The sequence below is a fragment of the Antennarius striatus genome, chromosome 5 (genome assembly GCF_040054535.1).
Source record: "Antennarius striatus isolate MH-2024 chromosome 5, ASM4005453v1, whole genome shotgun sequence".
NCBI classification, from domain to species: Eukaryota; Metazoa; Chordata; class Actinopteri; order Lophiiformes; family Antennariidae; genus Antennarius; species Antennarius striatus.
The window spans coordinates 11,738,307-11,765,665 of NC_090780.1; the positions used below are offsets into that span (position 1 = coordinate 11,738,307).

The 27,359-nt window shown below is 38.9% G+C and overlaps 3 protein-coding genes across 3 annotated transcripts; 1 reads left to right on the top strand and 2 right to left on the bottom strand.

Annotated features, from left to right (window-relative positions):
* Positions 1 to 2,149: 2,149 nt before the first annotated feature.
* Positions 2,150 to 4,080, bottom strand: LOC137595835 (green-sensitive opsin-like). The gene is made up of 5 exons (XM_068316164.1): positions 3,682 to 4,080; positions 3,419 to 3,587; positions 3,043 to 3,208; positions 2,694 to 2,933; positions 2,150 to 2,598 (listed from the first exon to the last, which is right to left on the bottom strand). The coding sequence occupies exons 1-5, from the start codon at positions 4,064 to 4,066 to the stop codon at positions 2,500 to 2,502; spliced, it is 1,059 nt and encodes a 352-aa protein (XP_068172265.1). The 5' UTR covers positions 4,067 to 4,080; the 3' UTR covers positions 2,150 to 2,499.
* Positions 4,081 to 7,419: 3,339 nt separating this feature from the next.
* On the top strand, positions 7,420 to 9,525 carry LOC137595793 (green-sensitive opsin-like). The gene is made up of 5 exons (XM_068316105.1): positions 7,420 to 7,846; positions 7,941 to 8,109; positions 8,320 to 8,485; positions 8,595 to 8,834; positions 8,930 to 9,525. Exons 1-5 carry the CDS (start codon positions 7,462 to 7,464, stop codon positions 9,026 to 9,028), a joined length of 1,059 nt encoding a protein of 352 aa, XP_068172206.1. The 5' UTR covers positions 7,420 to 7,461; the 3' UTR covers positions 9,029 to 9,525.
* Positions 9,526 to 20,736: 11,211 nt separating this feature from the next.
* LOC137595874 (green-sensitive opsin-like) lies at positions 20,737 to 26,095 on the bottom strand. Its single transcript, XM_068316231.1, has 5 exons — positions 25,674 to 26,095; positions 25,355 to 25,523; positions 22,461 to 22,626; positions 21,594 to 21,833; positions 20,737 to 21,230 (listed from the first exon to the last, which is right to left on the bottom strand). Exons 1-5 carry the CDS (start codon positions 26,056 to 26,058, stop codon positions 21,132 to 21,134), a joined length of 1,059 nt encoding a protein of 352 aa, XP_068172332.1. The 5' UTR covers positions 26,059 to 26,095; the 3' UTR covers positions 20,737 to 21,131.
* Between the last annotated feature and the right edge of the window lie 1,264 nt (positions 26,096 to 27,359).

A 27,359-nucleotide genomic window follows, 5' to 3' on the forward strand; every position in this document is an offset into this window, starting at 1 on the left:
AATCAATCTATTTATCTATTTATCTATCTGTCTGTCTGTCCGTCCGTCCGTCCGTCCGTCCGTCCGTCCGTCCGTCCGTCCGTCCGTCCGTCCATCCATCCATCCATCCATCTATCTATCTCCATCTAAAATAAATAAGATTAAGAATGATTTGTGACCAGTGATTTAAAGCCTCAGATCCATATTGTAAATACAATTGCAGGTATCCTGCATCACATGGGTATCCCAGAACCTCAACATTATCTCACAAATTCCGCTTATTAGTCTATGCTCTGATTGCCTCAGCTAGCTAACGAATGCTGCTTCTTTTTCTCACTGTAGTGAACAGAAGCCTGGAAATATATTCAGTGCAGCTTCAAGTTTGTTATTAAGACCTCCTTGAGTACTACACCCATCAATTAGAGAAAAGCAATGCAACACTATTGACTAACCCCAACAGAGACACTAAGCACATGCAGGTGTTCATGCTCTTTGAAGGAAATTATAGTATGTGTAGTCACAGAATGATAATTAGGGCTTGGCTATCAGCAGGAAATAAAGGCCTGCATCACGAGACAGATGACCTATTAGCAGGAAAGAAGGGTATATTTATGTGCAATTAATTTCCTGTGAACTGCCGCTTGTTACTTGTGTTCAACATCAAGAGGTATTCGTCTGTATTTCCCACCGAGAGATCATGAGGCATCCGTGCTCTTTATTATTGAGCTGGATCTAGTCATCGTGTTCGCTGCAGTGGTTCAAAGACTTCTTTAAAAACACCTGCAGGGGGCATCGTCTGCTTGCTTTATATTGTGAATGCCTCTGAAAAAAGTGTGCTATGTAAAAAAGTATGCTTAAATCTCACAGATGTCATTTTTATTTATATTCACTAGCCAGAGCAGACATTTGGTGTACCTTAAACTCCAATAGTGCATGTTCACACAACCAAAACTGTAGAAATCATTGCACATTTATTGTGTGCCCTAGTGGGGACAGTAGGACATTATCACTTATATGCAGCACCTCACATGAATCTGTCAGCTCAGTGTTGTCACACCAGGTGAATAAATTTGAAAAAGTTTTCCACGTTTTCCTGTTCACACATTTTCCTGTTTTCATGTAACTTTGAATTATGAAATAACATATCACAAATGTGTTTTGAACTTGAGTGTCAGCTATATTTATAAATATATCTATTTCACATTTTATTTATCCAAACTATTCCACTCATATGGCCTGTAGAGGCATCTATTATTACCAAGTAAGTACATAGATTTAACTGTTTACATGTTAAAATGTATATTTTCACCGTTAGTGTCCTCAATGTCAACTCTGATTTATGTTAATATAACATTGTGATACATTTCTACACTTACAGGACTACCGGTAAGTGAAGACTTTTTCAGTCTATTTTCCTTGTTCATTACATTTCTGTAAGTCTTTGAAAGATTCTGTCAATCTGCATGCAGGATACACAGACATCCTCTAAATACTATGTTCAAAGGATATGAATTACTTAAGGTTCTTGTAAAGGTAAACTAGGACATTTAATGAGCTCATAATCTTAGATACCAACGCTGAGCTACAATTCCAAGAAAGATCACTGACTAAATCTATAACAGCTGATTGGTAGAATATCCTTAGTTCTTACGGGATTCTTTAAGGAGACCAAACAGGGATCATGATGGGGATTAGTACTAAGAATCGTTCTCAAATGGCAAAGTGATATAGAGGACATGATGTGAGTAACAGACCCCCTAGACTCTGTCATAGTCTCAAGTCGATCGTCTCAAAGGCGATGAGGTCAGCAGAGGAGACATTTTAACTCCTGTTGCACCGTTAACAGCAATTTCATGCTTTTCCTGCAGAAAGTGGTGTTATTTTTACTATTTCTTACCAACTCACAGATCAGAGGACAATGGATGTTATAATGTGTTTGCCATTAAAAAATGGCAAACTTAAAAGTAAGACTGACCTGATTGGGAAGATTGATCAAAGAATGACATAAAATATCAATAAAACAAAATTACTTTTATCTTAACATGAAAATGTGATCCTTTCAACATCATGTATCTCAAATCTCTTGGTGTATATTTTAGTTAAAAAAGGTAGAAGAGAAGATTAATATGAAGAACTGAAGAACACACTGAATTTCATGCATGCATTTATTATCTACTTCATTTTTTTGTTTTCCATTGAGTACATGAAAATGAATAATAATGCTACATATTAAAGTCTGTTGTGTATGATCAAACATCATAGCAAGTTGACTTGGACGAGAGAGTTGAGGTGTTAAAATCATCACAATATACTGTACAGTGAGTCACAATTCATTCACACACGGACACATATGCACCCAGACACAGAAATTTTACACATTTTCTCCACAACAGATGAAAGTTTACATGTACATATTAACAAGTGAAACAGAATTTATCTTTTTTTTTGGTCCAGATTCTATAACTCAAGTCCAAACATCCATTTGGCAAAAGTTCCACAACTTCAAAGATGTCATTAAAATTATGACACTGAAGACACTTCTGTCTTGCTGGCAGACACTGATGTCTCATCCTCCACAATGCCACCCATTCCAATGGTGCCCAGCATGCAGTTACGGAACTGAGAAAGAGAGGAAAGACAGCACATTCAAAAAGGAATGCACAATTCACGGCTCAAAAAAGGAGACAAATAAAGTTAGAAACATGCAAACCGACCTGTTTGTTCATGAGCACATAAATAACGGGATTGTACAGAGCAGAGCTCTTTGCAAAGAAGGCAGGGATAGCTGCTGTCAGGGCAGTGAAGGAAGCTCCCTTGTTCAAGAAGATCCAAGCAGCAAAACTGGCATATGGTACCCAAGCTACCAGGAAGCCAAACACCATCAGGACACACATTCGTGTTACTTCCCTCTCAGCCTTCTGGGTGGACTCTGATTCCTGCTGCTGAGCTGCAGCCTGAAGGGTTTGATCGAATAAATGATACTCAACCTCATGTAAATTCATTCAACAAGTTGATGTTAAAGGTAAACAAATAAAACAAGACTTGAATAAAAACTTCACTTACGGCTTTAACAGTCAACACAAGGCTTCCATAAGTGAAGAAAATGAGGAAGACGGGGATGAAGAAGTGGACAGTAAACATGTACATGACGTAAGATTCATTGTTGAAGCCTGGAGCTAGAGTGTAGTAGTCTGGTCCACAGGAGCACTGCATTCCCTCTGGAAGGTACCTGTGTCAGGTTTAAATACACATCACCAGTACAATTACTATTACTAAAGGAAATACTAAGGTTTACTGTCTTTCTCTTTCTCTCGTACACTGGTTTCACTCAATGTCTGTGAAAATCAAATATTTTCTTTGACACCATTTCCACATTGTTGCTCATGGTGGGAAATTAATTGCTCAATTTCTGTTAGGCAAAGCTGTTCTATAGAATTACCTGGACCAACCGGCCAGTGGAGGGGCAGCACAAGCCAGAGCCATGATCCAGGTGAAAAGAACTCCAGCTCCTGCATGAGTTCCAGTAAACTTGAAGCTTCCCATGGGTTTGCAGACAACAATGTACCTTTCAACAGCTAAGACAACCAGTGACCAGAGGGCAACTTCGCCTGTTGGAGAAAGATGAGAGAAATTTTTATGGTGTCTTGTTCTTTTTAAGATACGGACGATGCAATTTAGATGAAATGTCTTTGTTTTTCTAACCTCCAAGTGTGGCCATGAATCCCTCAACAGCGCAGGCAGTGGCTCCAAGAATGAAATAACCATTAATAGCAGATGTGATGGTGATGGTGAATCCAAAAGAGCACATGATCAGTCCAGCCACAGCCAAGTTGACCAGGATGTAGTTGAGAGGTTGCCGCAGCTTCTTGTTCTGAGCCGTTACAATCAATGTCAGAGCATTGATGGGAGTTCCAGTGCAGATAAGGAAGAACATGTAGAAAGCCAGAAGCTTGAACATGATGGGATCTGCCAAATAGTACTGTGGGTATTCAAAAGGACTCCGAACAACCCCAGTCCTGTTAGACATGGGAATGTAGAAGTTCTTTCCCTCCGTGCCATTGGGCTCAATTCCTCCTTCCCAAACCATGTTCCTTACTCTGTTCTTCCGTTGAATCCAACAGTGATTATGTGTGCAAGAATCTATGACCAATGTGGTTTTATACCCACTGTTAACCTTAATTTAAACAGCCAAAATTGGATTACACAACTGCAGAATTCAAATGCGGCTTAATACTAACAAGAACGGTTAGCACTTGATGCAGTTAGTTGCAATTTGGAATTCTCTTAATCCTTATCACATAATAGTAATTAGGGTCAGTAGGCAGGTTTCGGATGTTATCTCTAGTAAATGTACTAATCAAGAAAATCAAGATAATGAAAATTGTTTATATACCATTTTCTGTATTTGATTTTATAGTATATATTTGTTGATCAATGTATACTGCCTTACATGAAATGCTATATCATTGAGCAAATATGACTTTCAAGGAAGAGTTTCATTGTAATTAACATTTATTTTTAATTTTTATTTTAAATTTTACTTTAAAATTTAAAACTCATTTAAAATGTACTTATAAATATAAAATAACATTATTTAAAATGTATTTTAAATAAGGGGATACTGGCCAAGACAGGCCACCAAAAACAGAGGGACAATTTATAATTGTCAGTTTGATCTCAATTATAAAAAACACAATAGTAGCCATTAATCAGAATCAGAATCAAAATCTTTTCCCTTAGGAGGAAATAGCTTTTTGTTACATTTGTTCTGTTATTACTCTGAAAAAAAAGTAAAGGAGATCATAGATAATTAAGAGAGTAAATTATAATATGATTTATAGATGACTAAGATAATAAATTGATAATAAAGAATAATAAACAAACATATGTACAGAAATACACATATACTGCTGCTTTATTCCTCCTCATCACTACATGTCAAGGTGAGGCAATGTACAGCTTGACGGCTACAGGCAGGAAAGATTTCCTATGGTGTGCAGTAGTGTGTTTAGGAAGCCTTTTTCTATTTCTGAACAAACTCCTTTGTCCCATCAGTGTTCCGTACAGTTGTTGCAACTCAAGATAAGGTACAGTTTCTTTAAATGTATCTAGTGACATTCAAGATTTTGTAACTGATTCCATGCAGCGAGATTAGCAAAACTAAGTTGATTTTCTTTATTCAGAATGGACGGGACAGATAACAAAAAAAATTTCCAGGGGTTTGTTAAATATTCTGTATTAAATGAATACGTGTGTATTTTGCTCAGCCGTGACCAGTAAGCTTGCATTTTCAGAGACTACACTTGGAGGAACTCATTATTCTAATTGGATTAACTGTGTCACAGAATGAACCCACTGAGATGTACCAAAAGCTTACTATAACAGCTTGAAAATATAACATCTGCTGTTAGGTGAACGTCTTACTCCTCCTTAAGCCTGGACAACACGGACACAAAGTTTGTCGTTGAAAATGACGTGTTCTTGAAAGTCAATGGAAAACAAGCAAGATGCTGTAGATGTAAGACAATAATGCTGTAATCATTTGGGAGAGTTCACAATATTAATGGTAAACTGCCAATGTAATAACAACTTTGGTGTAACCATCCATCCATTTTCTACCGCTTTTGGAGTATATCCCAGCTGGCTTGGGCGTGAGGCGGGGGACACTCCGGGGACGACTCCAGTGCGCCGTGGAGTCGCACACAGACACAGACAAGCATGCATGCACGCACGCACAGACACACAGACACACACACACAGACACACACACTATCATACACAATATACACTATATACGGTACAGGTAGTCATCAACATAGAAATACAAGATGTTGTTAGCAAGTTGAATTGTTCAGAAGTTATTTACTAAATTTTAGTCTTTAATTGCTATTTGAGTTCATTTAAATACCATTACAACTCAAAATATGAAGTTCCCTAAGACTTACCTGAAACAATACCAGAAGAAAAAAAGCCAAAACATAATAAAATAAAATACAAGTACAGGTCTTTTCAAGTGAAGTTGTTCCCTATTATAAATCTGTTTCAAAAATAAATATGCAGAAAATAATCAAGGTTACTTCATTTCATTCGACTTAAGGTCTGTCCGCCACAAATATTGGACTCTTACAATCAAAACAAAAACCAGTACTAATATCAGGTTACTGTACAATAAATAAGAATAAAAACATATAATATCATATTAAAATCTGTACTTAAAGTTCCACTTTCTACAGTTTAAGGTTCACCCGTGATTCTCGCAATTACTTTGAATTCATATTTATTTATGGTAAACTTTTGCTCCTTATAATTTAATCTTTGATGGGAACAGTAATAGTAAGAAGTAATAATAACAAGAAGAACAACCTTGAAATTTTGACCAGATTTTAAGTGCATCCAACAACAACAACAGCCAGAGTCAGCTGTTGGTGTTGATGATCCAGTGTAAGGTACTGTAGCAAGCAGCATGTAGATTACCTTTATCATGAAGGAGGAGGGGGAGTTAATTGTTGGTGAGACGCAGCGTTATCATCAGAAAGATCATTACCACTACCACTATCTTCAAAAGCCTTTGCTTTATTATCCATGATAAACAGTAAAGTATCAAAGGTACAACGCCTGACACGCTGAGATGCTCACAGAGACAAACACAAGCAACAAGAAGAGGAGACAAATGTTTGAGATGTGCAAACTGCAGCACAATTGTCAGATCTGGTGGTGCGCGTTTGTTCGTATCTCTGAATGCCCATGAGTTGAGGACGACCTGTATATGCTGACTGCCCTGTGTAAATATAACTACCATCAGATCCTCAATAAATGTACTTGTATGTAATCTAATGGAATAATAAAAAAATAATTTTCCTACAGGGATTAATAAAGGTGATTCCTCTTTTTCTTCTTCTTTTTTGTGATTTTAAGATGTCTGTATATGCTGATGATATTTTTGTTGCAATCACGGAACGGCATGGTGTAGGCTTTTTGGAACACACTATACAACTTTTTAATGAGATGTCCTCTGCCAAAGTCAACTGAGTGAAGAGTGAGACTCTTATGGTACAGACACACACACACACACACACACACACACACACACACACACACACACACACACACACACACACACACACACACACACACACACACACACACACACACACACACACACACACACACACACACACACACACACACACACACACTCATCAATTTTAAAAAAAGGTTAAGAAGGTGGTATTAGCTGCACTCTTAACATTTTATCCTCACCTCACTTTAACATATGACACAAAGCAGACATTACTGACCAATGTTTTCTCTAATTCAATTATCAATTTAACCTGAGATGCCCTTACAATATCCCCTTAATCTAATTATGGCAGTATAAGATAAAAGTCAGGAATGTATAAAACAGGCCCCAGATTGAAGTTTGCGGAGCTGGTGAATTAGTCTGCTGCCACACACTAATTTAACCTCTTTGAAGTGTTTAACATGGTTTGGGAAGGAGGAATTGAGCCCAATGGCACGGAGGGAAAGAACTTCTACATTCCCATGTCTAACAGGACTGGGGTTGTTCGGAGTCCTTTTGAATACCCACAGTACTATTTGGCAGATCCCATCATGTTCAAGCTTCTGGCTTTCTACATGTTCTTCCTTATCTGCACTGGAACTCCCATCAATGCTCTGACATTGATTGTAACGGCTCAGAACAAGAAGCTGCGGCAACCTCTCAACTACATCCTGGTCAACTTGGCTGTGGCTGGACTGATCATGTGCTCTTTTGGATTCACCATCACCATCACATCTGCTATTAATGGTTATTTCATTCTTGGAGCCACTGCCTGCGCTGTTGAGGGATTCATGGCCACACTTGGAGGTTAGAAAAACAAAGACATTTCATCTAAATTGTATCGTCTGTATCTTAAAAAGAACAAGACACCATAAAAATTTCTCTCATCTTTCTCCAACAGGCGAAGTTGCCCTCTGGTCACTGGTTGTCTTAGCTGTTGAAAGGTACATTGTTGTCTGCAAACCCATGGGAAGCTTCAAGTTTACTGGAACTCATGCAGGAGCTGGAGTTCTTTTCACCTGGATCATGGCTCTGGCTTGTGCTGCCCCTCCACTGGCCGGTTGGTCCAGGTAATTCTATAGAACAGCTTTGCCTAACAGAAATTGAGCAATTAATTTCCCACCATGAGCAACAATGTGGAAATGGTGTCAAAGAAAATATTTGATTTTCACAGACATTGAGTGAAACCAGTGTACGAGAGAAAGAGAAAGACAGTAAACCTTAGTATTTCCTTTAGTAATAGTAATTGTACTGGTGATGTGTATTTAAACCTGACACAGGTACCTTCCAGAGGGAATGCAGTGCTCCTGTGGACCAGACTACTACACTCTAGCTCCAGGCTTCAACAATGAATCTTACGTCATGTACATGTTTACTGTCCACTTCTTCATCCCCGTCTTCCTCATTTTCTTCACTTATGGAAGCCTTGTGTTGACTGTTAAAGCCGTAAGTGAAGTTTTTATTCAAGTCTTGTTTTATTTGTTTACCTTTAACATCAACTTGTTGAATGAATTTACATGAGGTTGAGTATCATTTATTCGATCAAACCCTTCAGGCTGCAGCTCAGCAGCAGGAATCAGAGTCCACCCAGAAGGCTGAGAGAGAAGTAACACGAATGTGTGTCCTGATGGTGTTTGGCTTCCTGGTAGCTTGGGTACCATATGCCAGTTTTGCTGCTTGGATCTTCTTGAACAAGGGAGCTTCCTTCACTGCCCTGACAGCAGCTATCCCTGCCTTCTTTGCAAAGAGCTCTGCTCTGTACAATCCCGTTATTTATGTGCTCATGAACAAACAGGTCGGTTTGCATGTTTCCAACTTTATTTGTCTCCTTTTTTGAGCCGTGAATTATGCATTCCTTTTTTAATGTGCTGTCTTTCCTCTCTTTCTCAGTTTCGTAACTGCATGCTGGGCACCATTGGAATGGGTGGCATTGTGGAGGATGAGACATCAGTGTCTGCCAGCAAGACAGAAGTGTCTTCTGTGTCTTAATTATAGAGCCCTCTGACACGGACGCTTTCCTTTCAACTCTCTCTGATTTGGATTACTCCACCATACACTGAGATTGGGGAATCTGAACTGTCTTATCCAGTGATAACAAGATCCAGGAACAATGATATGAACTCCATCTTACAATGTATATTTAAAGAATAATGAGCAACATTTGTTATGTTCATTCAGAGCCCTTCCAAATGAATCTGAGATCTATGAACATGTATGTGGCTGCTCACTTTGACTCACCTGCTGTCAGAGACACAACCTCTGAAATTTTTGATGTTTCTGAAAATTAGGTGTTTCGAATTTACTTCCATCACAGTCTTTCCACAACAGTATTCTTTTTTTCTGTCACATCAGTAGTAACACATTTTTTACTGTATTTTCAAAATGAGCAGCAATATACAAAGTGAAAACTATTTTTTCTTGACTTGCTAAGTTTGATCATCATGTATTGTAAACTTTGTATATATGAGAGATAGAATACATAAATAAATGCATGCATAAAAATGTGTTCACATTGAGTTAATTTCACACTGATTTGTCAAATTTTACAAATATATTTGCAACCTCAAAATGTGTATGCATATGACCGTAAAATCAATTTATTCATTGGGATCTAAACAGTTTTAATGCAACATAGAAAAACTTACATTTCTGCTGTTTGTGTTCTTCATAGTTATACTCACTAACAATATGCTCCCTATCTAATTCCAAGTATCACGTGTCTCTGAATAGGGAGTTAAGAGTTCACCAGGGTCATGTCATTTAGGATCATGTCCTTAGAGTTAACGGATCATTAGGGTGCTCACGGAAAAAAAAGAGCAAATGCCAATCCACTGAAGATCAAGTTAATCCAGTTTAGAAATACGCAAGTGACCAACAATTGTTGGCAGTGAATAAAGAATAGCAAAACCAGAGTCAAACACATCTGGAATGCACCTACAACGTGTGGCAATTTGAACTGGGTTTTTGTGAAGATGAACAAAACCAAAAACAGAAACAACAATGAACAAGAAGAAAAATGCAAACCTCCTTGGAGGACAGTCCTGTCCAGGTTTTGGCAAGTCAAAACCTGTCAAATCAGAGGACTTGAAGAGGCTTTTTTTTAAGTCCTCTGGTTTATCAGAGGACTTTAAAAAGCCAGTTTTGTTAAACTGGAGAAATCATCTCTGAACAGAGAAGGAGGATTACAACACCATCTATCAACTACGTACAACCGAATACTGACTTCCATCCCCAGAAATCACATCAACCGTTCCTGGGTGCAGTGCACCATAACGCCATAACAGCTCAAATTGGGGGGGGGGGTGTTACCATGAGACTTTTTTTGTGGGTTTTTATGGTTGTTTGTTGTTTTCTGCTCCAACAGGAGTATAGGTATCTGGACTCTTCCAGTTAGTCAGAACTAAAGAAGCTTTTTGGAGAAGAGGTGAGACATCTTTAACCAACCTTAAGTCTAGTTGACTCCTTATTTTTCTTTTTTTTTGCTTTTCTTGATTCACCTCAGCCTGGATGACTGAGAAACAGAAACTTTATCATTCAATACACTAAACAAACAAATGAACAAACTAACAAACAAGCAACTACTAGAAAACAACTAAACAAAAAAAAGCATAAATAGCATCCATGTTGATGATGATGAGTAATAACTTAAAGGGACAGTAAACTAATTTTTCAGTGACATACAGTATATGTTGGTCATTATTATGACAAATAGAAGAAGAAAACAATTTCAGGTGTCTGGCATCATCTCTTTGGTCAGAAAACCTTAAAGTTCCCATATTATGCTTTTTAATTCATGTCATTCAGCTGCCAGATGTCCAACTACACTGTATTTGAAATGTCTTGCCTCAAAGTGATCCGTGGTCCTCAATATCTTTCATTGAATATTTATAAATTTTCTTCCGCTCTGTGAAGGGCTGTGTTAATGGGGCGTAGCTCTCACTTCCCTTCCTCCTCCTCCCTCTCTCATCTGAGCCTTCCCTATCTCCGTCCTCCTTCTGAGCTTCCCAATCAACGCTGCCCTTGCCTGTGCGTTTACGTGCGTTTGTTTACTAGGCCACTTGAATGCGCCTGCATTACAGATGGATCGATCGACATTGTCTGCAACTTTTTTGACTTTCAGTAACTTCATCGCTACACATTTTGCTGTAATTCTTCTCGTGTTTTGCACTCTTGTTTTTCATAACGGTTGATTTTTTGCCGCTAAGTGTGGACGTACTTACTCAGTGGGCCCGTTTCACAAAGCTGGTTTAGTGGAAAACCTGGGTAAGTTAACCCTGAAATCAGGGAAAACCAGGGCTTTCGGTTTCACAAAGTATAAAAACATCGTTCACACAGGTCAGACTTCTGCATCATCTCGTTAGGGATCCTCCTCATCCTCATTGTGTTTGATATTGTGCAGAAAATATTAAGTGGACGTTTGACTGTTCAGTTGTTTTATCACCAACATAACGCTCTTTTCACGCACATCAATGCGCTCTCCTCTGTATCAGGTTCTGTTCAATAACGAAATATATTTAAACGTTTTATTGTTGTGTAAATAAAACAGTAAATCGACATATTCACATTACAAAAACAGTTGATAAGGATATTCATACCATTGCGTACACCTATATTATCTAAGAACTGAAATCAAGAGCTGACATGTAGCTCGTTTGATACAGTCATAGTCAAAAGTGCTTTAGTTCTTACATCAGTGGCTGTGACATTGTACTGCTTATAACCGCTTTAAGGTATTCCAAGTTTTATTTTCTGTGTTTTAGTCACATGATACACACAGGAGTTATTAATTGATAAAAAGAAAAAGAAATTAACAAGAAATTGAAGAAAATAAAGGTGGTCTAATATTTTATGTTACTGGTTGTTCTCTCCCAATTCCTTCACATTCTGGTGGAATACAGTGTTACATTTATCCTCTACTGAAGTATTAACAAATTGTCATCCTTTTTTAACAGAGCATGGATGGACAGTAACAGAAAGGTCCCAACTGCACAGACTATTACAGTGAAATAGACACTCAGTGACCACCAGCGGTTCATTCTGTGGAATTCATTTGCAACTATGTTTTAACGTCTTCCTCATGTATTCCCATATATCTGTTGAAGAAGTTTATGGAATTTAATTTCTAAAAAAGTACAGAAAATCAAAATGGTTTACTAGGACCTCCAGATTAGGAGGACAGATCTGGACATAGAGATACTGGAGCACAAGTTGGAGGTGGGTGATGGTCACAGGTGAATCATGTTAACTATTAGAATGTTAAGTATTGTAACAATACAAAAACTAACTTTGTATTTGTCAGAAATAAAGATGACCACAGGAAATGTGTATTGTATGTTTTTATTGCCTGCTGTGATGGTGGTGATGGTGACTCTGAAATGATTCTGGCAGATGGTGTCTGTCACTGCTCTGCCATCCTGGACAGCAGGAATCATCCTGAGGTGTCATAAGCTCTCTCCTGTAATGTATAGTGGATTCGTTAGACTGGATTACACAATGAAGACAAGTGAATAATTGTGCAAATCTTTAGGTTACTGACCACATTACAGTCTGCTGCTCGGGAAGACCAAATAACCAAGAGTCAGGAACAGACCCAGACCTCCACATCAGAAATGTAGTCTGCAGCATCACATGATCTGGACAGATGTTTGTTTGTCCATGATGCAGTCTTTAACATGTTGAAATAGTGTTCAGTCTACATATACCTTGATGGGAATGTGGGTACCATCTGTGCAGCCAATTACATTGGGAAATCCTAAAAGAAATTAAAGTTAATAATCCAATTCTTAATGACATTGTAGCATAATATCATTAAGAAAATATCATTTTAAATTAATTTACCAGATTTCTACATCATTCACCTGCAATCCTGTGTAACTCCTCCTTGATGATTCTGATGGGTTTATCTCCAGGGAAATCGAAAAACCGGGGTAAAAATCTCAACGCGCGGTGCACTAAGCATCTCTCACATTGTATAGACAAACTACCCTTTGCAAATAAAAAATAAAAACTGACCGGAGCACTACACACAGCACTGCTGCAGATGTGAGGATGGATCAAGTCGTGGGTGTGTGTGATGGATCGGGACATGAATCGGTATCGATCATAAAGAGAACTGTCTGGATATGACTGGACATTTGAACGTGATACGAAAAAAAAAACCGGAATTAATGCGGAAACTTCATCAAGGGGCTCCACGTCAAACGGACATGCCATGTTCGCCTCTAAAATACCTCTAACATACGGCGTTATTTATAAAACCTTACTTCGGTCAAACTCTCCGTCCAACAGAACCAGGAAATGAAGCCGCGCGAACGGCAGTGAAAGGAGGCAGAGTCAGAAGAAACCCTGGGTTTGTGGAATAAAACCTGCTACCGACCAGGTTATGTTTAGAGAGTCTGTTACTGTGGTAACAAACCCAGAGGTTCAGTTTACCTCGTTACGTGAAACAGGCCAGGGTTACAGCTCTAACTCTGGGTTAAGTTACCTCCCTTTGTGAAACTGAAAGCCCTGGTTTTCCCTGATTTCAGGGTTAACTTGCCCAGAGTTTCCAGTGAACCTGCTTCGTGACATGGCCCCTCCTCCCGACCAGGCGAGCTTCAGAGTCTGTTACTGTGGTAACAAACCTAGAGATTCACTTTACCTCACCTCGTGACACAGGTTAGGTTTACTCCTCTGACTCTGAATTAAGTTACCTCCCTTTCTGAAACCGGAAACCCTGGTTTTCCCTGATTTCAGAGTTCATTTACCCAGGTTTTCAACTAAACCAGCGTTGTGAAACAGGCCCATTGTTTAAACATGATCGGACCAGCTGGTGGGATTATTTGTTTTCTGAAAATCGTTATGGACAATAAGAGCTCGTGAATAACAAGGGAGCTAAGCTAATGCAAACTAGTGAAACATGGGATTTTACCGGTAAAGACCAAGTTTTTCTCTTGTGTTTTCACGCACATGTGTGTGTGTGTGTGTGTGTGTGTGTGTGTGTGTGTGTGTGTGTGTGTGTGTGTGTGCGTGCGTGCGTGCGTGTGTGTGTGTGTGTGTGTGTGGATACACGCAGATCTCCAGTCACCTAGCTATAGCTGCTTTCATTCACCAAAAAGCAGGCAATTGTTCTGAATTACTAATTAATGTGTAACTGGTTATTTGTTCGCTGTGATGCTGGGGATAGCCTAAGGCGGACACACACAGACACACACACACACACACACACCCCGACTGCTAACTAGTTAGCCAAATGCTAGCTGAATTCAACAGCTTATGAGGAACTTTCAGTGAGTAGCTCTGATCCAGGTCATTACCACACACTGGTACTGTAGCCTGATCGGAAACCACAAACGCGTGTGCGCACACACAGACACAGACACACAGACAGACACACACATACACAGGATATCGAGGCATAGTCGTGGTGGGGAGGGTTTACAGTTTAGTGGGCTGAGGATTGCATCGCTGTGTTTTGCAGATGATATTGTCTTTTGGGACATTGCGGGTTTTGGTAGGCAGTCACGTAATACTGTACATGCATTGTTTTGGCTGATGGCATCCGGAAGTGCACGACGTTCCATGAGTCTCAGACTTCTGTGAGACACTTCAAACAGTCAATAAAAGTGTGGGAAAAGGTAATACAGATAGAAGGTGGTTTAATATCAGTATGGGGAGGGTTCATAAATGTTTAAATGACCATAAATATAAGATAAATACAAGCAAACCTTAGTTTTCGAATGCTTTAGACATCGAACAAATCGGAATTCGACCAAAAAATTAGGAATTTTTTTTGTCTTAGAAGTCGAACAAAATTCGGAAGTCGAACGCGAAACAAACGCAGTAACAACCATCCGCTTCCTCCTCTCCCTCTCCAACATTCACGTATGCCAACTGCTCACCACCACAAAGGTAAAAATTCCTATCTCTATTATGCTTTAACTGAAATGTGCTTTTTATTTTACTTTACTGTGTTCAATAATTTTTCAATTAATTTGCGTTCCATTGCCTATGGTACGAGTTATGGTACCGTAACCTTCTGTCCAAAAGAAGACAGTAACTCGTACCTTAGGCTAACCTGATTACATCGATGTTTTTCTTTTTTTTTTTTTTCTTTTTTTTTTTTGGAAAAGATCTTCTGAGGCACTTAAATGCTTTCATCTAATGTAAAACTGCAAAATGTTTGAATGAGTGTTTTTGCAAAAATCAAAAATCAAATCTTTCTTTCTTCTCTTGATAAAAACAACACTCCTTGAGGCACCCAATGCAGCCCATCCCAGAAAAAGTTAACAAGTTTGGTCTGGATTTGGGCAAGAAACCCTGATGGGGGGTCCATACAGGCCAAGCGGTGCCACAGCTGCGAGGCTACCAGATTGTTTATCACTAAAACTCGACCTCTGTATGACATTCTGGGGAGCAACCAGTTCCATTTTTTAAGTTTCCCTTCTATTTTGTCAATGACGCCCTCCCAGTTCTTCCTGGTTGTTGTCTCATTTCCCAGGTACACACCGAGATATTTGAGATCATCAGTCTTCCAACACAAGTTTTGAGGAAGAACCGGGAGGTTGCCATGCCACTCGCCAACAGCAAGGGCTTCACTTTTGTTCCAGTTTACTTTTGCAGCAGTTAAAACATTGAATGAGTTTGTCAAACCCACCAAAACATCAACATCCCTTTGGTTTTTGATAAGAACAACAACATCATCAGCATAGGCAGATAAAAGAATGTTCTCTCTAACACCAGGTAAAATCAAACCATCGATGCTTTTGCGAATTTTACAGAGGAGGGGCTCCAGAGAGAGTGCATAGAGCATCCCAGACAGGGCACAACCCTGCCGGATGCCCCGATGCACCCCGAAGGGGGCACACAAACTGCCGTTAAACTTCAGAATACTCTCAACGTCACTGTACAACACCTTGATCTTAGCAATGAACTCGGTGCTGAGAGAGGTGGCCGGCTGCATATTCAGACGAGTGAGCCACTTGGACCTGGATGCTGCACTGTTTTTAATGGACTCTAAGCTTCTAAAGTTAAACGGTTTGCCTCCGTTTTATCATGGTGTTTTTAAGTCATGGGCCCTTTTTAAAAGCAGCCCAGGAAAAAGCTCTGACTCTTTGTTCTGGTTACTGAGGGAACCACTAGTGCATGGGGCCAGGCTGGACGTCTGCAGTGGAGCCACACCTGGTCTGTCTGCAGCGCTTTGCAGAACCAGGACCAGGACCCTCCAGCAACTGGTAGACAACGCCGGGCCTGCGTTGGCGGATGCCCATGCTGTGAGCTCCCTGCTGAACATCCAGTCCACCAGGGTGGCTCAGAGGGTGCTACAACTGTGGAGGCAAAGACTTTCCGGGAAGGAGAGAGGCCTCCTCCTGGACTATAGCACAGGGACCAGACCCCTTACCAGACAGCAAAGATCCTTTCCCAGAGGTCCACATCAGTCCCCTGTTTGGAGAACTAGAGGGTCCTCTCCTCGGAGATGAACGACAGATCAGCCTGCACACGGCCAACAAAAAAATACTGTACAAACAATGTGTAAAAGTGATCAACAAGAAAAACCTGTGTAACAGAGCACCCACTACCTGGGCCGACAGGATGACGGGAAATGGACCTGACCCGCAGTGGAGACTTCTGTACAAACCTCCCCTCAAGAAAAAAACAGCCGACCTCCAGTGGAGGATTTTGCATGGTGCCGTCGGTTCCAATGCTTTTTGTCTCTGTTTTTGCCCCTGCGGTGTCCAGCCAGTGTCCCTTCTGTCCCCTTTGTGAGACAGTCTTTCATGCTTTCAGTGAGTGTGGGAGACTTGCAGTGCTCTTCACTCTTCTAACGAATGTTTTTAACTTGTTCAATGAAAACTTTAGTATCAGGAAATTCATCTACGGTGCTGGGTACAATAGATCGAATCAGAGAAAGTGGCAGCTTTTAAATTTTATTTCTGGGGAGGCAAAACTTGCAATTTATGTGACCAGGAAGAGGAGAATTGAAAACAATACCGTTCAAGAAGCAGCTACTGTTTTTTGCTGTAACATCAGATGTCGCTTAAAACTAGAATTTGGTTTCTATAAATTGACAAAAGACCTGAATAACTTTAGGAACATCTGGTGTTACAAAAATGTCTTATGCACTTTAGTTGATGACCACCTCACTTTTGCAAACTTCCTGTTATAATGCACTAATTTTTATATTGTATTTCCCTTTGTTTCTTGGTGTTTAATATTTTTGAGTGTTTAGTGTTTTTGAAATTTCATCTAATGAAAAATTGTAAAATGTTCTAAATGTTCTAAATGTTCTAAATGTTCTAAATGTTAAATGTGATTGAAGTTTGTTTGGAAAAGATCTTCTGAGGCACTTAAATGCTTTCATCTAATGTAAAACTGCAAAATGTTTGAATGAGATTAAAGTGTTTTTGCAAAAATCAAAAAAAAAATTCTTTCTTTCTTTCTTTCTTTCTTTCTTTCTTTCTTTCTTTCTTTCTCGTGTTTGCTTCTTTCTTTTACATTTCTTTGATATGTTTCAAAACTATACAATTTGATATATAAATGACATTATGAAATAACAACAGTATACAGCGTATACAGCGGCAGAAAATGGATGGATATTATGTTGAAAAAAGGTAGTTTTCTAGTGTCTTGGAACAGATTAAGACCATTTACATTATTTGTAATGGGAAAATGTATTTGGAATTCAAACAAATCGGTATTCGAACAGCCTTCCGGAACAAATTGTGATCAGAAACCGAGGTTTGCCTGTAGTTCGTCACTATATCACGGAATTCATTACAGTATTCGCATGTGGTCACTGGAACGCATTAACCGCGAGTAACGAGGATGCGCTGTATTTTTATTTAACCTTACAATGAATCTTCTTTATTTTGATGTGTGGTATTGGTGATCTTGTTAAAGATGATTTATCCTTGAGATTCTTGAGCAGGAATGTGAAAGGAATGAATAGCCCTGGGAAGCGATCTAGAGTGTTCTCTCACTTAAAACAACAGAAAATAGATGTAGTTTTTCTTCAAGAGACTTACCTGTGTGTTAGACCAATTTAGAGTAAAACCACCTTGGGCTCACCTTTATTTTCATTCTAATTTTGATTCCAGGGCCAGAGGAATTGTCATCTTAATCCACAAAAATGTATACTTTCCTCACACTAAGGTTATAGCTGACAAGAAAGGCAGATAGGAAATTGTGGTGTGCTCTGTTAACCATGCGCCTGTTAATTTGGTGAATATATATGCCCTTAATGATGATAATGTGGAATTTGCAAAGTCTTCTAATACAGATTCCAAACTTGAACACTCATTTATTAATATATCGGTAGAGGCCAACTGTGTTGTCAACCCTTTGCTTGATCGATTAGCTCTCGAACCATATTTCCATCAGCTATGTCCATTTTGTAAATTCATGTCGCAGCACAAATACAGTGGTCCTTGGAGAAGAAACAACCCTCAAGCAAGGGAATATTCCTCTTTTTCACATGTCCACCACACATTTTCTCGCATGGATTACTTCTTTGTTGATGGTTCTCTACTCCCAAAGGTTTCAAACACAAATTACTTACAGTACCTATTTCTGATCGTGCACCTTTGTTCCTTGATATCAATTTGAATTCCCATCGTGCAGAAAGACCGCCATGGAGACTAAATCCTTTACTTTTATCTGACCCTTCTTTCTGTTAACTAATTTGTTCATCTATTGAGCCTTTCTTCAAAATATATAAAACTCCTGACACATACTCTTTACTGTGGGACACCCTCAAACCTTACTTCAGAGGAGTCATTATATCATGTGTCATACCAAAATAAAATTAGGAAAACTAAACAGCTAGACCTTTCCAATACCATTCTCAATATCAGTCATCAGTACACACTGAACCCATTGCCTGAGCTTTATAAACAATGCCTTAACCTTCAGACAGAGTTCGACCTCCTGTAAACAGGAGGCAATAACCTTCTGTTGCAATAACAACAGAAAGGTTATTGCTAAAATCTTATGCTTCTTAATATGAATATGGTGATAAAGCCAGTTGTCTTCTGGCTTATCAACTAAAGCGTCACACAGCCGGGTGTACTATTCCACAGATGAAAAGACCGTCCAGCACATTAACAGCTGATCCTGTTGAAAAAAATGCTATTTTTTAAATCTTCTGCTTATTCCTCTGAGTTCCCACCCAACTCTGATAATATGATCCAATTTCATAATAACTTGGATAACCCCAATATAGACCCACTTTCTCCAACTTGAGGCCCCTATAAAATTGGCCTTGCAATCAGGCAAAGTCAGATCATTTTTACCCATGAATTTTATAAGGAATTTCATTGCTTCTTTCTATATTTGAGGAATCAATGAAGCAAGGTTCACTCCCCCACACACTGAGACAAGGTTCAATATCACTTATGTTAAAAGAAGGGAAAGACCCTGATCTTTGCAGCTCTTATAGGCCCATCAGTCTCCTCAACACCGATGTTAACATTTTAGCTAAGCTGCTAGCTACACTGCATCGAAAAGGTTCTTCCATATGCAATATCTCAAGAGCAGACTGGTTTCATAAAAGGCAGATATTCTTTTTTCAAACCAGAACCCTGTTGACTATTATCTACTCCAAAGACAGGACTGAAACTCTTGAAGTATTAACCTCTTTGGATGCTGAAAAGGCTTTTGACAGAGTTAAGTGGGAATACGTTTTCACTGTTTTGAAAAAGTTTGGTTTTGGGAACACATTAATATCTTGGATATGCCCCCTATACAATTCACCCCTCGCCTCTGTCAACACCAACAATATTAGGTCTGAATATTTCAGTTTATCTCGTGGTACTCGTCAGGGTTTCCCACTCTCTCCCTTACTTTTTGCCATTGCAATAGAACTCCTCTCTATAGCTATTAGGAATTCACCCTCATTTTTGGGGATAACTCATAAGGGTGCTGAACACAGACTTGCATTGCATGCAGATGATTTGCTTTTGTACATGACTGACGCTCTTTCTCAATTACCTAATATTCAGTCATTATTACAAAACTTTGCTGCCTTTCTGGGTGCAAATGTAATGTACAAACGAGTGGATGTCTCCCTATTAACTCAAAGGCTCTTCTGCTCTCTCAGTCTGATCTATCATTCCAACTGAATACATATAGCATCAAATACTTGGGAGCAACTGTTACATATACTGTACATTGTCTGCTTTATTAGATGCCAATTTCACACCACTGCTCAGTTATATAAGGTCTTTATAAGATTTACCAGCAATGTTATTTGGCCTAGAGACAGTGTCACTGAGGAAAAGACAGGAGACAGAGCTGGAGGTAGCAGAGTTGAAGCTTCTGAGGATCTCTTTGGGAGTGACCAGGAAGGATAGGATCAGGAATGAGTACGTCAGAGGGACAGCACATGTTAGAGGTTTTGGAGATAAAGTCAGAGAGACCAGACTGAGATGGTTTGGACATGTCCAGAGGAGAGATAGTGAATATATTGGTAGAAGGATGCTGAGTTTTGAATTGCCAGGCAGGAGGAAGACCTAAAGGAAGACCAAAGAGGAGGTTTATGGATGTAGTGAAAGTGGACATGAAGGTAGTTGGTGTGAGGGAAGAGGATGCAGAAGACAGGGTTAGATGGAGGAAACTGATTCACTGAGGCGACGCCTGACGGGAAAAGCCAAAAGAAGACTTTCAAAGTAAAACTATGAATTGAACTGTTAACATAAAAACAGAAAACAACAACCAGGAAATCTTTTTATGCATGCATTTAATAACTTGTTCTACACTTTTTTGTTTATAAAATATATACAGAATCTTATGACAGAGACCAACAAATATGCTAACCTCTCCATGTCACAAGTATACACAAATAATTTTCAGCCACTCATACATCCAAACATACCATCACCATATTAGAAAACACTTTAGGCTGTGTTCCAGTGATGTTTAACTTGATTCCCATTCAGCTGCGGTTCATATATTGCTGGAGTCCACTTTTTTTAAATGCCTACATAGTAAAATGCTATCATAGGCATATATTCATAGATTACTGTCCATATCCTGCTGAAAAAAAAATCATAAGCTTGTTTCCAAAATCAGTATGATGTCAGGAAGGAGGCTGTTCGGAGTTGTGCTTTTATTACACTTAAGAGACAGAAGAGACTTCTGTCTTGCTGGCTGATACTGAGGTCTCATCTTCAACCATACCACCCATTCCAACTGTAGAGAGCATGCAGCTACGGAACTGAAAAGAGCATGGAGATTATATGTCACAAGGTTGAACATTTCTCACAACTTGAAGAAGAAAGCCAGCACATTAGATACAATTTTTAGCAAAATATTAAATAAGGATTCAGAAAATTTACATATATTTTTTAGTTTAGTCTGTTTTTAATTTTCATTATATTTTCAAGGATGCTCTTGATTTGATGACTTAACATTTTAAATTTCTGATTAAGGTTTTAGAAACCTGTAAACCTATAGAACTCTATTAATTACATAGTAAAATAATACCATTTAATAACAAAATAAAATCTCTGAAATGAAGAACAGTTTATTAAAAGCAGGATCTTTGGTTTCTCTGTGTATAGTGCATTAATAAACTGACCTGTTTATTCATCAGTACATAGATGACAGGGTTGAACAATGCTGAGCTCTTTGAGAAGAAGGCAGGGATAGCCATGGCTGTAGCTGAGAATGCAGCGCCTTTGTTGAAAAAGATCCAAGCAGCAAAGCTAGCATATGGAGTCCATGCCACCAAGAACCCCAGCACCATCAGGACACACATACGTGTCACTTCCCTCTCAGCCTTCTGGGTGGACTCTGACTCCTGCTGCTGAGCTGCAGCCTGAAATTTATTGGATTGAAGAAAGGAATTGAAGTTAGTAAGTGTTAGAATAATGTATATAAGTTATCTCATATTTACTCTTATATATTCCTTTATTCTTTGTATTACACCCCATGACCATACAAATGTTTATATCTGTGTGTAAATGCCTTGCTATGTTTTGAGTTCTTCTTTTCAGGGAGAAAACAGGAGCAATGGGATCACTGGAGTTATAGCAGGTCACTTGAGCAGGATATGACCTCTGAATTGCTAATAAGGAATGTCCCTGGTTGTCCCTGAGAGGATGCCATAAACAGAATGACTTTATTAATCTTTTATGGCATCATGCCACAGGTGTTGTTTTACTGTTGCTTTCTGCCCCCATCCCTTAGAAAAATAATGTAAACATGGACCACCCCAAGAGAATAAGAAGAGGGTTCTTTCAGAGAAATGTTGAGAGTGGGTAGACATCTGTAGCGAGCACATCTCTATCCGTTCTCCTCACAAGTAAAAAATATAAACTGTTGTCTTCTCCTTTTTGTGTCTGTGTTTTAAATAGTTTAGGTTGCTTGAACCTGACAGTAAGACAGAAATTTGATGTTTGAAAAGACAGACAACATCCAATAAAAATATTTAAATAAGACTTACAGCTTTGACTGTCAGCACTAGGCTTCCATAAGTGAAGAAGATGGTGCCGACTGGAACGCAAAAGTGGCAAACAAACATATACATGACATATGATTCATTGTTGAAGCCTGGGGCCAGAGTGTAGTAGTCAGGTCCGCAAGAGCACTGCAAGCCCTCAGGAATGTACCTGTATAGAAAGAGAGTGGGGAACACCAGTTAATCAGTTAATACTGTAAATCAATACTGTAAATCAATAAACTCTAGGAAGGAGAAATTAATTGGTGCACATGCAAGTTTTTTTAGCCCATAAATTCAGGGAAAACATGTACCGTATTTTCCGCACTATAAGGCGCACCTAAAAGCCTAGAATTTTCTCATAAACCCGTAGTGCGCCTTATAATTCGGTGCATTTTATATATGGATTAATATTCATATTAATATTGGTTAAAAACATGATCGCTGAAAAAAAGCCAGCAGTCTGGCCGCCAGTCATTCCGCACTCCGCCACCAGAGGAGCCCCCTCACAGGGCACTCGGGCCCACGCCCCCTAACAACGGTAGTCAAGGGGAGTCACCGAAGTCTCGGCTCTGACTGAGCTGCTCTCAGACTGTAGAGCAGACTGTAGGAGCACCGGTGATTATGTAGCAAAACAGAAGGAACTTTCAACAATTCTATTAATAAAGTTTGACTGACTGACTGATCTCAGTATTTCCTAACTATTTGGCGTCGGAAATAACCCACTTTAAACTTAATTGGTCTTAAAGATGCCATTGTGCTGTCATCTGGATTCTAGTGACGGTCCATTCTATTAGTCTGTGGAAACACACGGAGAAACTGGCATAAAGGTGAATGAAAGACCCTCAAAGCTGAACTTCCAGCCTTTTCTGAAATTTCAAGAGCAGCGTCACTGCTAGACAAAGGTGCCAACGGGTGTGCTGCATTGATTTACAAATGTAGTTGATGGCTCTGGGCGGGCGGCGGAGGGGCGCATTCAGACTTGTGTATTCTGTCTGCAGCGACGCGCGGTGAGATTCACGGCGGTGAGACACCGACGTTAAAGTCAGTTCTAGGAGTAAAACAGCGTCATATTTGCCAGTAAATTAGCAGTCTGACATTAAAAACTATTTAAAACATTTTTTAGGACACACAGCAGCAAATAGCTGCACCTCACCTATGACTGGACTACCGATCGATCGAAACAATATTTAATTAATACACAAAGACGAACATTGGAGCTTTAATATCTGCTTCGCACTTCAGATCAGGAAATAATCCGCTCTGTTCACACTGACTGCACTCGTAATGAATTTAACCAGTTTTTAATGTCAGGTTTTTTAATATGCGGGTTGACTTCTTTCTAAGATGGCAAAGTGATCAAGTGATCAGGTTGGGATTGTGATCTTGATACTTTGATTTAATTACAGTGCCTTAATACTTTTTGCACCATTCTTGAATTTGTAATTAGCATTGACCTAGACCTTGACTATGTATAAAATCAAAAGACAGAAAAACATATAGAGTGTTCGAGCTCTCAGAAGCTGTTCATTGACCAAATAGCTTTTTCACCAGCTACTCTTACTGCATATAATTTTCATTAAAAAGTCTGCCCATATTTTTATAAATTACAGTTTTAGTTGCATGGGTTTTTGTATGACTAAAAGAGGCTCACACCGCATAAAAGAAGTCTATACCATATCTCAGATTAGCAGAGGATATTATTTCCCACAAACTTTACTTCGTTTACTTCCATCTAACACACCAATAAAATAAACACCTTCTTCCTCTGAACTCTCAATTTTAGACACTTCACAGCTCGGCTGCTCAGAGAAGTGTTATCTTTAGTGTCTCTAACTCTTCTCTACATTCTGTATTTCACTAAATTCTTGGAGTCTCTCTAAGAACCTGAGAGAACCCACGGTGATACCAGTGTGACATAAACATTGAATGTCCCTATTCCTTGTGGTCCACTGCGCCTGTGTTATAACCCAGATAATTTTCCTTTAAGGAGAAATGGGTGTGGGTTTATATGGGTTAACTTAGCTGTAATTAAGCAGCTATCTGTCATTATTCCATCTACATAATAGTTTGAGTAAACTTTATCTAGTTATTGGTTTACCTAATGGAATAAGACGGAATTGTCTCAGTAAATGTCTTGTTAGTTCTTAGTTGTGTATTAAGTACCAACATCCATGTAATCCTATTAGAGCTGTTGGGCATTTAATTGTCACTAACTACACCAAGCGTTTTAAAGTCCTATTTATTCAATTAATCTCAGTCTGTACCTGTTGAATATAATTTATGAGTAAATAAATCATTGATCGATTGATCGGCCAACCCACCCAACCACCTTTCCATCCATCCATCCATCCATCCATCCATCTATCCATCCATCCATCCATCCATCCTTGCTGAAGTTGGCATTGTCCCTGGTAAGTTAATTTATAACTGTGTTTCTGATCTAGTGGATGTTGCAAAAAATATAGATGCATCTTCAGGAGGCAAAGTGGGTTTAAAGTTTACACTCTGATAAAGATTACAGTCATGGCTTGCTTAAACAAGCCCAGGATACCCCTTGCTTTTGTAGCCATGCTATTTAATCGGTCTGCTGTGCTAGAAGATTTCCCATGATGCTCTATGCTCCTCTCCCTGTCCACCTGAACATTTCTCATTAATACATGGTAACATCTACAGCTTCTCTTAGATATATGCCTTCTCATCTTTCTTATCTTCATTTTATTTCATCCAAGTATTACATTAGCATTCCAATTACTTTTACAAATAATGGGATATTTTCTTTGCTATTGTTTCCAAAAGGTTGCTCAAGGACAGGATGTTGGGTTACTGGCAGTAATATAATATAGAATAGATACAGTATGTAATTTAGTGGAGGCACATATGTTTTATACTAGAATTACCTGGACCAACCACCCAGTGGAGGGGCAGCACAAGCGAGAGCCATGATCCAGGTGAAAACAACTCCAGCTCCTGCATGAGTTCCAGTAAACTTGAAGCTTCCCATGGGTTTGCAGACGACAATGTACCTTTCAACAGCCAGAACAACTAGTGACCAGAGGGAGATCTGACCTTTAAGAGAAAAAGGGGACAAAAACATTTGGTTATGATATTGTAGTGATTGACCATTAACACATGCTTAGAGTTGATTTATCTGTGCTTTAAATATTGAAACATTAAGCAAAACATTTTCATATTGTCAGGAATATTTTTTTTTCTTACCTCCCAGTGTAGCCATGAATCCCTCAATGGCACAACCCATTGGACCAAAAATAAAATAGCCATTAATAGCAGTTATGAAGGTTATGGTGAACCCAAAGCAAACCATGATCAGTCCAGCAACTGCCAAATTGACCAGGATGAAGTTGAGAGGTTGCCGAAGTTTCTTGTTCTGAGCTGTGACCAAGAGTGTCAGAAAGTTGATTGGGAAACCAGTGCAGATCAGGAAGAACATGTAGGCAGCCAGCAATTTAAATTGAATTGGATCTCCCAGATAGTACTGTGGATATTCATATGGACTCCTAACAAGCCCTGTCCTGTTGGACATAGGGATGTAGAAGTTCTTGCCTTCCGTGCCATTTGGCTCACTGCCTCCTTCCCAAACCATCTTCACTGGTCTGTTGTTTTGTGGAGCTTCTTCAGGTTTGTACTTGAATGCCTGAGACAATGTGTGCTCCAGGCGTTCCCTTTATACTGGCTATAAGGGGGATTACAACAGAATGGATTACAGTGGATTACAATATCAGGAGGATTAGAAATAAATCTGTCTTGTAATCTCAGTAAATCATCTTAATACCGGATAGTAATCAACACTTCATGGTTCATTAAAACTTCAATCTGTAAAACTTGATTTTATTTTTCATTCCATTGCTTTAATGCATTGTAATTTTCTCCTCCACCGTCACTATTCATTCATCAATTTACGACTGTATTTGTAGAGAGAATACAAGTTTATATTTATTATTATTATAACACTATTATTATTATTATTATTATTATTAATAATAATAATAATAATAATAATAATAATAATATGAGTAGAAGTATTATTGTTATTAACTAGGATGATGTTCCACATCATTTGAACTATACAGATAATATTACTGTTTAAATTAGACAATTTAATTCATGTCCATGTTCTCTCTTTTAAAATCTATTATGTTTAAACTTTTGTTGAATTTTGTTCATACGGTATTGTTTTAATCTCCTTGTCTGGAGATGTTGCAACCAGTTTGTGTGTAATACTGTCACTGCAAACAGTGGTGACAGCAGTACACATGCAATGAGAGAAATGCTGGACAAACTTAGTTGTCCCACTTGCTTTCACCTGCTTAGCATTCCCACCTTAATCACCACCAGCAGAGAACAATCCTTTACAGTACTTATACGGAGCCGCAAATAGTGGTTAAGCAAACGTTACCTTATATAAGCCATATGTCTTTTTGTTATAAATGTGTCAATCATTTGGCTGTAAAGTCATATTTTATGGGGACTGGATATTTGGTGGCCTGTTGGAAATACATACTCTCCTGAGCTTTGAAAGATATAGGGCATTCAGCAATGCATTCTTAGTTTAAAGTCTGAGCTAAGTGACTTTTGCAACAGTGACTTATTTAGATATTGAAAGGAAACTTTGACATTGACCATGATCTATTTTTAGCACAAATCTAGTAAATTGAGCCTTGGCTACATTTTAGCTATCTTCTTTATTCATTTTAATCCGAACCTTTGAGGTACAGTTTATAAATATTGGCACAATATAAGTGCCTCCTATTAACAATGGCCTACTTATCCCGTTTAGAGAATCAGGCTGCCGCCTGCTGTTAATCCTTCTTGACAACAGGAGACATGCTCACAATCGCAGCACATGCAGCTAAGAGTCACATATTCACCTGACATGTACTGCAC